At 37.2% G+C, this 11,452-nt stretch overlaps 1 protein-coding gene and 2 long non-coding RNA genes across 3 annotated transcripts; all 3 read right to left on the bottom strand.

Annotated features, from left to right (window-relative positions):
* Positions 1 to 2,823: 2,823 nt before the first annotated feature.
* Positions 2,824 to 3,779, bottom strand: LOC122342119. Its single transcript, XR_006250524.1, has 2 exons — positions 3,394 to 3,779; positions 2,824 to 3,249 (listed from the first exon to the last, which is right to left on the bottom strand). It is a non-coding gene; the product is annotated as an uncharacterized LOC122342119 (long non-coding RNA).
* An 865-nt stretch (positions 3,780 to 4,644) lies between these two features.
* LOC122333787 lies at positions 4,645 to 5,409 on the bottom strand. The gene is made up of 4 exons (XR_006248675.1): positions 5,313 to 5,409; positions 5,119 to 5,199; positions 4,883 to 5,023; positions 4,645 to 4,775 (listed from the first exon to the last, which is right to left on the bottom strand). It is a non-coding gene; the product is annotated as an uncharacterized LOC122333787 (long non-coding RNA).
* A 43-nt stretch (positions 5,410 to 5,452) lies between these two features.
* Positions 5,453 to 10,691, bottom strand: LOC122341412 (P2X purinoceptor 4-like). The gene is made up of 5 exons (XM_043234738.1): positions 10,684 to 10,691; positions 10,205 to 10,372; positions 9,903 to 10,047; positions 7,578 to 7,649; positions 5,453 to 5,566 (listed from the first exon to the last, which is right to left on the bottom strand). Exons 1-5 carry the CDS (start codon positions 10,689 to 10,691, stop codon positions 5,468 to 5,470), a joined length of 492 nt encoding a protein of 163 aa, XP_043090673.1. The 3' UTR covers positions 5,453 to 5,467.
* Between the last annotated feature and the right edge of the window lie 761 nt (positions 10,692 to 11,452).

Genomic DNA, 11,452 nt, shown 5'->3' with positions numbered 1-11,452 from the left:
GATGCTTCTGCAATCAAAGACATTGACAGAATGAGGGATGTCAGAAAAGTCCTCACTGACATCTATGAATGTGCTGCTGTTGGTCATTAATAGCCAAAACCATTAACATCTGCACATCATCAGTAGCAAGTGATAGATGTTTTTATCCCAATTTCTCAGATGTCCCCTGGAAAACAATACAGAAGAACAGGAGGGTTTTTTCAGAGTGGAGCATAACCCCTGATCTTTCTGAACTGCTCTACTGAAAGTGGTTTGTGTGCAGATTCCAAAAGATCTGGAAAAATACTATAATAAAACATTTAAGGGTGTGGAACAATACCAGAAGAATGTAAAAATACACAAAACAGGAAGCTATTGAGAGTTTGGAAAAAAAAATTATAGAATGACTGTCTTTTGGATTTGCCTATTAAACTTCTGAGAATGGATTCTAACTCAGCCTCAGTGCCGTCTTTACAGACATACTGTGAAATGTAATAATTGAAAGCAGTCTATTATTTAGAAGGGTGTCCCCAAAGTTTGTCCTGGAGGGGTTTGTGTCTGGCAGGGTTTAGCTACAAACCTAATCATACACACTTAAACCAGCAGCTCTTACTAGGCAGAATAGAAACTTTCAGGCGAATGTTGTTGCGACATGTCAACATTTTTACATTATTCCCAAACAATATATTTCAAAATGAATTATTAAAACTATATTTAACTATATATATTAACCATTTTCTTTTAAGTATATTTAGGTAACTATAGATTACCTGTTTGATAAAGCAAACACAAATTGTCACAATTTCGAAACATTATGTGCAAAGCAATCTTTGTTCCTAACCTACTACCACATCTGATAACCAGGTACTCCTTTGCAAAATTTTCAAGGAAGAGTTTTACAATTTGTATAGGCCCACCAAAGCTTACACTCTGTCAACAGCCTTGTCTGACCAGATCTGTTTATAATATGAGTTTTACCTTTCTTCTTTCTTTCAAAGCTCAACCTCCGTGCAATTTCATCTTCTCTGCCAGTCTCACCTGTTTTAACTTCTAACGCTCCTGCCTCCTCCAGCTTCATCATGGTTGGAATATCCTCATCTCCACCTCCACCTCCAGCCTCCAAGGCCCCAGCTTCTCCTCGGCCCATTGACCCATCAGCTCCATCACTGGTTCTCAGCCTTCTTGCTGCTGTGGCTCACCTGTCCACTGACTCCATCTGGCTCCTCTCGTCAGTTATTGACCATCCTGCACCTTGGGACTGAACTCCTCCAGCTGCACCTTTTTCCTACTACTCCATCAGGCTCTACTCAGTCCTCTGTCACTCTGGCTTCACTGCAGACATGTAGATCCCTGTCCTGAAAAGACAGATGTTTATCTGAGAAGGAATATAAGAATTTTGCTTTTAATTATGTAGGTATGTCATCTGCATGCAAAGAGAAATTAGGCATTATAATAGTTGTTATACACTGATTCACCTCATTGACGAACTCTCTCCCCTTGGTAAGACAAAATCCTGACTGGGTAACCATGTTTGTAAATAGGAGAGCACAGGTGTACTGAAAATTCTGCAGCAGATTTCGACTTGAAGGGGAATGCTTCCACCCACTTTGAGAAGTAATCTGTTCATTTTAACACACACAAGAGGTAAAAAACGACAAATACTGCTCTTAGGCTATCAGCATATAGTTACTTAAGGTACTTCATACAATTTAGCATTGAGATATTGGGTTGATCCTACCTAGATAGCAAGGTGGCAATGATTCAATGTTGAAATCCCATCAGAATCATCATTTTGGGTGATGCTGAAATTTTCTATATGAAATTTTTATTCTATATCTCCTTTTCTGTGGCTATGCTACCTACCCAGCTAACAAAAAAGATCCCCACAACGTCTCCTGAATGGCCTCTGTGAACGCCCCTGGATGTCTTTGTATGGGGTTTTTAGACGTCATGCACATGTATGTGGACCAGTCACGATTCATTCACACATTTATCGCTCACTTTAGAGTGTTTGGCCATATGGATGGAGAAGCCAAGCAGGCTTGATGAATCCTGTGGATTGGAAGAGTTTATTCAGCAAACCATCAGATGTGCATCCCATATGCAATCAGTTTACGGTGATCTAGCGACCACTCCTACCCTCACGTGAAACCAGCCCTCCAGAACCTCAACCAGAACCCATGCAACTTGATTATGGATGGATGGATGACTCCAGCTGAGTGGCAGAAAATGCTGGACTTGACTGTTTGGGACTCTGTTGGCGCAGCCATTTCGATGTGATAACCGGTAAACTATATAAATTTATACGGGGCAAAACATGCTCACTACTCGGTATTCAGATGAACCAAAACTCTCTTTATTTGCATATGTCCTTTTATGGAAGACAGGTCACATATCACATGAGCAGTATGAGGGCACAACCAAATACAAATGTTAACAGACTCGAACTTGTCCCTAACTGAGGCATAATGTAAACAAAAGGATACCCTACCTCAGCTATGCTTTTTTACTGAGTTTTGATCTGATCAGGGTCCATTTCCCAAAAGCGATTATGGTTGCAATTTCTTTCGCTACCAATAATTTTATGGAAATAACAATAACGAATAGTTAACAATGATTTTAGAAACGTACCACAAAACTGCCACAAAACCCCCATGTTGAATTTGGCCCCCTCCACTTTTGTATAATTACCACTGCCCATCGATAATATGTCATGAATTAAATAAATGAAATAAAATGTCATTTCATTCTTGAGGCTCCACTGGTGGCCAAGGGCCTCAAAGCAGCCACTTAGTCTGCTTATGCCTTGGGCCAGCTCTGAGAAGAAAAAAAAACAAAACAAAATAGAAGATACTGATTTATTCATTTTAAATTCTCAATGCAAAGTGAATTGCATTGCATACATCGTTCTCTAATACATACACAGAAATATTAGGTTGAAAGAGAAAAAATTACATTAGATATCAAAGGGCATGACACAATAAGTGCATTCGAAGTGAATGGTCCTTGATGAGATGCACTAAAGAGTCCAGAAATGTATTTCAGACAGAATATAGACTAAAATAATTAGTAAATTAATTGATACAGTTGTTCCAATGTATTATCTGTACAGAAAAAAGGAAATTCAGATGGTACATCAATAGAAAAATCACAATAATTATACATATTATTAGAATGATTCTTGATAAATGCAAGCCTGGACTCAGTTAAAAGTTCTATAGTGAGTTCGGAATGAGATTCTTCCATTTCACTAGGCGCTTCATTGGCTGTCTATATAAAACAAAGAATTTTTGTTTAGTTCCATAATAATAAATAACTTACTTTTAATAGTCAGCAATAGAAAATCAACTCTGTATAAATATAGAATTAATTAAATGAAATGATCATGCATTGAGTGAGAAATTAAATACTCACATGCCCGTGTACATGCAGGTATTTAAATTTCTTCTTTTTTGTACCTGTCAGCAGAAGCCCAGCGATGAAATCAAAACCATCCACCTTCAGTGGCCCACAGATAAATGAAAAGAGAATTAGTTGTTTAAGGTGTGTATACATTTTAACTATTGCATCCAAAATAAAATTATTTGTGAACATTATACTGTGTATATCTATTCTAAAAAGATTTATTATATATTTAGAAAATATTTACATGGTATAACAAAGGGTTTGGGCTTGTCTTGTTCATTGTCGTCATGTCTTTTATTTTGTAATCTGATTCTGTCTGTTGTGTCACACTTTTCGTTACTTTTCCTGTCTTGTCAATGGCTGTATCCCAAATTGCCCTCTATACCCTCATTCACTTTTCCCTACATTAGTCAATTCATTCAGTTCACTTGAAGGAGTGAATAAAAAAAAAAACGAAGTCGTGAGTTCGAAAACGAGTTCACAGGAAGAACTGCCGCTTTATAAGTTTGCTTCCTGCTTCATAATCATTTGTAACAGGTAGCTCCAGTAATAAGATTAAAGGATTTATCTTGAATTTTATCATGGAGATTTAGGTTATTGTCTGGTCAGGCGGTTCTTCGTTCTGTCATTGTTTAGTATACATTGCCCCATTTTGTCATTGTTTCTGGTCATGTATCAAGCATATCCTCTGTTTGGCGAGTTTGTTTCATGCCTGTTCAAGTCAAGTCTGTATCTGTTTTGGATTACGCTTTGTATCTGGATCACCTGTAAATAAACTTGGTCTTCTAAAGTTGCCATCAGTGGACCATCTTTACACATGTATTTATATTTCTATATTTATATCATTCATATATATTTTTTTACAAAAGATGCACTTACCAGTCTTAGGAGTGCCATGAGTGCACCATGTGGAGAATTGTTTTTAGATAATCAAATTTCTTTGCCTGTATCAAATAAATACATATTAAGTAATGTGCAAATGTTTACTGGAAAATAACTGCATGAAGCTTAATGTCATTACAAGGTGAAGCTGGAAAACTCACCTCGCCATAAACCAAAACATCAAAACGAATGCCATATCCCTTGATGAGGGTCCTGGTGTCTTTGTCATTACTGTTCTTGTAATATTTAGCAAATCTGTCAAGATTTCACAAAGCCACTAATGTATTTGAAATATTTGCTCTTTTCATTATTTATTTGCAATATTTGATCCCTGCTTTAGGAATCACCTCCTGGTTACAGTACAAATGCATTTTACCTAAGTTGTGCACTGGGGTTCACTAATATTTGTCTCCTTCTTGTCTAGTCTTCGGAAGGAGTACTGGGAACACACAAATCAAATTCAAATCAAGGTTACAATCCCACTGGATTTGTACTGCCATAACTCCTCCCTGAGCACAGAAAACACCGTACCATAAGGTGATAAAAGCTTATTCATTATAAAGATCAATGTCAAGTGTGTAAGTGTGTCAGTGTGTACACAAATTAACTTTCTGACATAGACTGCCGTTGTCTGAAAATCCTCTTGTGCTTCTTCAAAAATATCTTTGATTCTGAAAATTGGGCAGTAATTGTCCATATTTCTTTTAAACACACAATTTCCCAAGTAGGACCTGTTCATGTTTGGAGGACATTCATTCTGCAAAGAAAATATATAAGTCACTTCTGTTGCACATGATTTGTAGTTAAAATACACACGATTATGCTGCAAATAAAGATCTCTTAGAAACATACTTGCTGAAGTTAAATTTGGTGAATTGAATATTATTCTTTATGAATATTGTGAAGTTTTCAGCATCTGCCAGGAGTGCTGGACTGAGATATCAAGGCAAAAACACAAACATTATGAATAAAGTTAGTGCTGAAACTAACAAGATTAAACATGTTTTTGTTAAGGTGGTGGGTTGGTGAGTGGTACAAAGTTTTACTTTGGAGGTTCAACTTTTTCTCCGCAGGACACCAGCCCAACACTTCACATGTCTTTATGTAGTCAGAGTAATGGACGCATCTGCCTGTCTGAACACCTAAAATAGGCATATCTATATAGTAAGTATGCTAAAATAAGTAACAAAAATGATTATTTTTATTTAGTGTACAGATTGAGCCTTACTGTTCCTTGATGATCTTTAAAGCCTTTGGTGCAGTTCATGTCAGATGTGCAAATGGTTTTTGGGGTTGGATACTAAATGAAATTAAAAACAATGTGTGGGTGTTACAAGGAAATTTAGCTTGAACCTGTTTGGTTGCAGATCATATATATATATATATATATATGTGATGAGCGCCTTGAGGACCATCAGCGCGCCTAGAAACCAACGAGGAGCACCTGGCACACTTCTGATCGGTTGCACCTGCAACCTATCAAGCAGGGCTTTTAAAAAAAAAAAAAAAAAAAGGCCTGAGGACACCACTGTCTGAGAGATATCTCTGGTTGAGCTGCGACTAATGGCTTTTCTCTTGTGTTCTTCTTGGGCAGCAGCGTGTGACCGATCAGTCCCACTTCCACACGGCACGGACCCACTGCAGCACTTTAGAGAAGGAAGAGAAGCACCTCAGCACCAACCTACCACACCTCGAGCACCGTTTCATGTATTTATTTCATTCATTGTTAATAAATCCACCCTTCAAGGGAGTTATTTCACAGACTCTCCTTGTCGTGTGATTCTTCACCCCGTCACTATATATGATGTAGTTAACATGATCTCAACCCTAAAGAAACTTTAATTGAACACTGCCTGTGACTTGGTGTTACAAGCACTTACTCTGTCTGTTCGTCTCTCAAAAAATGAATCGCTGTTGTACTCTCAATTGTAAGTCGCTTTGGATAAAAGCGTCTGCAAAATGACTAAATGTAAATGTTAACGCTGCCATGAAACAATGGTTCAAAGAGAACCTTTTTATGAATTGCTAATTACATTAAAATGAGGTACGCATTAAAATTGTCAACACAACTGGGAATCAAACATTTAACTCTCTTTGGCTGCTCATAACTGATGTCCCACTTTCACGTGAATGCTCTCCGTTAACTCAGGATCAAGCCTGAGTTCACAATTGCATTCCTTAAAACTGATTCACTTCGAGTGAGTCAGTGCATTTCACTACCAAAGATTCAAAATGTTTATGATCACCATGTGAGTGTTTATGAACTGCGCTAGAGGGCATTCCACCCCGGACACTTTGTGCTACACCTGTCTGCGTTTCTTTGTCCTGGTTCCAAAACTCTTATTTCAAAACTCTTATATGCCCTTGTTTGTTCCCATAGCAACTAACTTCCTCCTCCCCTTGTTATCTCGTTATCTTGAGTACTTAAAGCCCTGTTTGTGGTTCAGCCTCTGCTGAATATTGACCCAATCATACAAAGCCTAGCCTAGCCTAGCCTAGCCTAGCCTAGCCTAGCCTCCTCTCTGTACCGACCTCTGCCTCGTTCTTGAACTATTGCTCAGTTTTGCCCATTTATGGACTCACTGATCAATCAACCCATGGTAGTCTCAGGACTATTCTTACATTTTGCCTCTGCCATCCACGTTTGCTGTTTTCTTGACCCCTGCCTGTTCGTTGACCATTTCTCTCAATAAAACTTCAATAAAGCTTCAGACTTATTCATCACAATATGAAGAATTTAAACATTTGTGTAGCAAGAAGAAATTATGCATTAATGAAAGAGAAAACCTCCTACAATTTACATCCAAGTAAGTTTTTTTACAATGTGTTTAGTATTAATAACACAAACACTTTAGGTAAAAAATCCTCATAGCTAAACTCATGTAATCATGTTTACAGCTATTTTCTGGACTTCCCTGTTTGCCTGTGTTTTGTACTTTTTGTTGAAATTGAAATTACCTGCACTGTGGTTTCCATTGTCATGAGGATTACCCCAATAAAGCTGCATCTGGGTCTCTGAACCATGTCTCTGAGCAATGCGTAACACTAATGTTTTGTGCCTGTGTCTAAAACCGTGGTCTTGACCTCAATTTCTGGAGTGACACAGCTCTGCAGAGTTTAGATTCAACCATCTTCAACTCACACCTGCACTGAAGTTTCTAGTAACTCTGAAGAGCTTGATTAGCTGTGATCGATTAGGTTGAAACTAGACTGTGCAGAGGTGTGGCTCTCCAGAAGTTGAGTTTAAGAGCTAAATGGTCCAAATGGAAACTCTGAGAAGAATAAAGACAAGAAAAGAAGAAATGTCTCACCTCTGGACATGTTGACTGTGTTTGGTTTGGTGTGATGACCATGTTGGTCATCAAAAAGAATGACCCATCCTCCTGAAACATGCAAGAATTAACTGTGATCAGTGACACCTGAAATACTTTATATATTGTGACGAATCAGCTGCCTCTCCTTTATTCGCCTTCACCTTCACCGGGCTCCCGACAGGAGTGGGTGTGTGTGAGAGGAGGGGCGCAGGATTGGACAGGTCTGGTGGCGTGTGACGAGGCACAGCTGGCGTGAATATCTGCATGTTTAAAAACTATTTCATAATTCTGATTGTTAGTGGTACAGAAATTGCTAAATTCAAATTAAAGGGATCTAATGAGGCATATCAAGAGTTGTAATGATCACTTGTATGTACTTGGTGAACTTCTAGCTAATGTTCTTTGCTAAATATTAGCGATTATTGTCGAATTAAATGCAGAGACGTCTCTGTAATCAAAAACAATTTGTTCAATCTTGTCATTATAACATCCATATCATTGTATTCTTCTATTTGATACTGTTCAGCACATTGATACAATCTATATTGTTAAAAGAGCTATATACATAAAAGCGATTGATTAATTGATTAAACACTCTTGCTTCACACAAAGGTGAGCGTTGCAATGCAAAAATGTACTGGATGCATGATCATTACATGGCCGATCATCATTTTCAAAAAAACAAATATACCGCTTTAGAGTCAGAATCAGTGAATAACATTTTGCAACACATGCTCACGGTACAACTTTTTATTTACCATTTGGTGATTTTTTTCTCAATTTCTCTCACAAATCTCACAATTTACTGGTATACTCTGAACTGAACTGCTTCCGCATCAATGACTTGAGTGCTCACTTTCATAGAACGTGACGTTATTTTGGTCTAGAATCAAAGTACTATATGTCTGCCATTTAGTGGTAGAGAATGCAAATAAGATATTTCACCATATTAGGAACTGAAGTTTGAACATTAAATAAAACAAATAAGTGGCTGCAAATGTTGGGAAATTTTGTCTCTAAAATTCTTCACACATCAGTGATAGAAAATTACAAGCAGCAACTTCTATATATTAACTTCTAAGTATCAATAACAGTACTTGGTATGTCACGACTTGTCAGTAGTCTGATATTAACCCAATTACATACGGGTTGAAAAAAATACCATACAAAACAGATTTCATCTTATAACTGAAAACCTTTTATGTGTATTAAGGCCTATTTATTTACACAACATCGGATGCAAAATTCACTTTTACATGTTATGCGAACATAAACGTTTTGGGCGTTTGTGTACACATCCACCCTATAATAACAATCCACCCAGTGTTTTTTTTTTTTAAACCCTTTCTCAAATTAGCCTGTTTTGAGGTTCCTATCAGAATTCTCTAGTTCTGCACAAGCCCCTCCCACAATAAATTATTGGCAAGGCCGTCTTACCTTAGACCTGCCCTGAGTGAGATGTGAGCTGTCCATCATTGTGTCGATCTCAGTGAAGGGAAAGACAAGAATGTCTCTGATTAAGCGAATGAGGTATTCTGTTGTTGGATGTGATGTCATTTACAACTGTTGGGTTCAAGTCAACTTAAATGGAGTCAGAGTCGAGTCCGAGTCTTTAACCCCTCAAGTCCAAAATGGGCCTTTACATTTGTTACTTAATGAAATGTTGTATAAGGCTATTTCTAGGAAGTCATCTTCACTGTAAACATTACATATAGATGATTCTTATTAAATTTGATAAGTGATTCAGTCGAGATCAGTAAATCATCCTTTTTGTTTAATTAAACATTTATAAGTGTAAGTGTAGTCTATAGCAATAACACAACTCAAAGGGAAAGAGTAAAAGAGAACTCGGCTTTCACACACTGGCTGAGAGTTATTTTTTCAGCGCTTTTGTGTGTGAGCACAGAAACCTGTCATCTTTCAACACTGGACAAGACTTAAAAATGGCATGAGCAGAGCTCATTAGCATTTAAAGGAACATGGTTGCTGGAACAGCTGATTACACAAACATTGAGAAATTTTAACCAAAGTATGTTATAGACTTTTCATTAAGACCAGAAAGTGAATGGTGATTTGGAGGAGTTTAAGCACTGTGTTCCTCCTGCTCAATCTACATATTTGAACGAAACGAACACAAGAGGAGCAAACCTTGGGTAACAGACCTCATAGACATATATTGTTGCTGTCTGTCAATAAATCAATCAATATATCAATCATTCAGCCAGTAACTTCTCTGTAATCCATGAGGGTGATGTGTTGGCAGAGTGTGGTCATAAAATCAACTATAGCCTCTACTTCCACCCCATCGTATCAAAGGACTACCTGAGCTGGAATGATGTAGTCAGCCACATCCCAGACCTGTTCACCAAGCTCGGTAGTGTTTGTTATAAGCGATGCCTTTACTTTGGTTGTCACAGAGCTGAGGATGGTATCAGTCTCCTGGTGGCCTCCACTCCAAGCCACGTATCTGTACATATAAACAAAAATGAACATTACTAGTATATGCAGAACTTCTTTTAAAATAAACAGTTCAACTGTCATTTGTTTGCAAATCATTTAAAGTTAGATAATGACTACATTGGATGATTCTCAAAGGTTGTTCCTAGTAACTGTTCAGAACTTACAAGAGAGCATAAGGTATCGCTATTAACTGATATAAGCGATACATCACTCCAATCCTCCAGGATTTCACCACTAGTTTTCGTGGTGTGGTGTATTCAGAAAAAAGCTCTTTGTTTTCTCTAGAATCTTCATTGCGATTGCTTTCATTGCTATTGAAGTTTTCACTTCTTCTATATGTAAGAGAAAGTGAAAGAGTTCAGATTTTTAAAGGCGTGTACTAACCCACATTATTCAGGCAGATTTTTCAACAAGATTATAGAAAGTTTCAAAGAAAAAAAAAAGAGTTTGAGAGGTGATGTCCTTAGTCAAGTAGTTTCTACCTCAATATCGGTCTCTTAAAACAGTTTACTGTGTTTTATGCGTAAGGTAAGTAAGCTAAAAAGATTCTGCACATCAGTTCACAACAGAGAATGTTGTAAGCACAAGAGAAATACAGCTGATAGGCAACAAAACATACAGTGCCTATAGAAAGTCTCCATACCCCTTCATTTTTATTGTGAAAAATTAGATTGCATAAGTCTTCATACCCTTTGCTTTAACACTTGAAATTCAGATCAGAGCATTCCAGTTTTACTGGATCTACTTTGAGATGTTCAATACTAAATTCACAGGAGCATTTGGCCTCCATAATATTTAACATATGAAATTTAAAACAATTAGGACTCTTCCTAGATCTAGCCTTTGGCCAAACTGAGAAATGGAAGAAGAAGGGTCTTTGTTAGAAAGGTGATTAAGACACTGATGCTTTGCTCCATGATCTTAAATGGAGATGGCAGAAAAACATCACTGTGACACTTCACCAATCTGGGTTGGATGACAAAGTGACAAAACTCAAGCTTCTCCTCAGTAAAGTTACATGAAACCTAGTAGTACTGCGTATCAACCTCGATAAAACCATCCCAGCGGTGAAGTAAGGTGGAGGCACTTTTCATAATTATAAGGCTGTAAGTAGGCTTAAAAACATGCAGTGAAAAGTTTTATCATTTGTTGATTTTTTTTATATTTTATGGTAGATATAAAGGTAAATATAATTTGTTCATATATTAAATATATAGCTTTTCATAGCTTTAAAATACACAAACTGGCAATATGAAAAGTGGTTTAAAACATCCCCTTAAAATGCTATTGGTCTTGAATATATAATTTTTTTTTCTAAATCAATAGCACATAAAGTTTGTACAGACTCTTGGTGACTCATGTCACGATAGGGACCTATCAGTTTTGGGTCTGTTAAAGTAGATATTTGTATT

The sequence above is a fragment of the Puntigrus tetrazona genome, chromosome 3, assembly GCF_018831695.1.
Source record: "Puntigrus tetrazona isolate hp1 chromosome 3, ASM1883169v1, whole genome shotgun sequence".
NCBI lineage: Eukaryota > Metazoa > Chordata > Actinopteri > Cypriniformes > Cyprinidae > Puntigrus > Puntigrus tetrazona.
The sequence above is the reverse complement of the archived record's forward strand: the minus strand, read 5'-3'. Positions and strand labels throughout refer to the sequence as shown.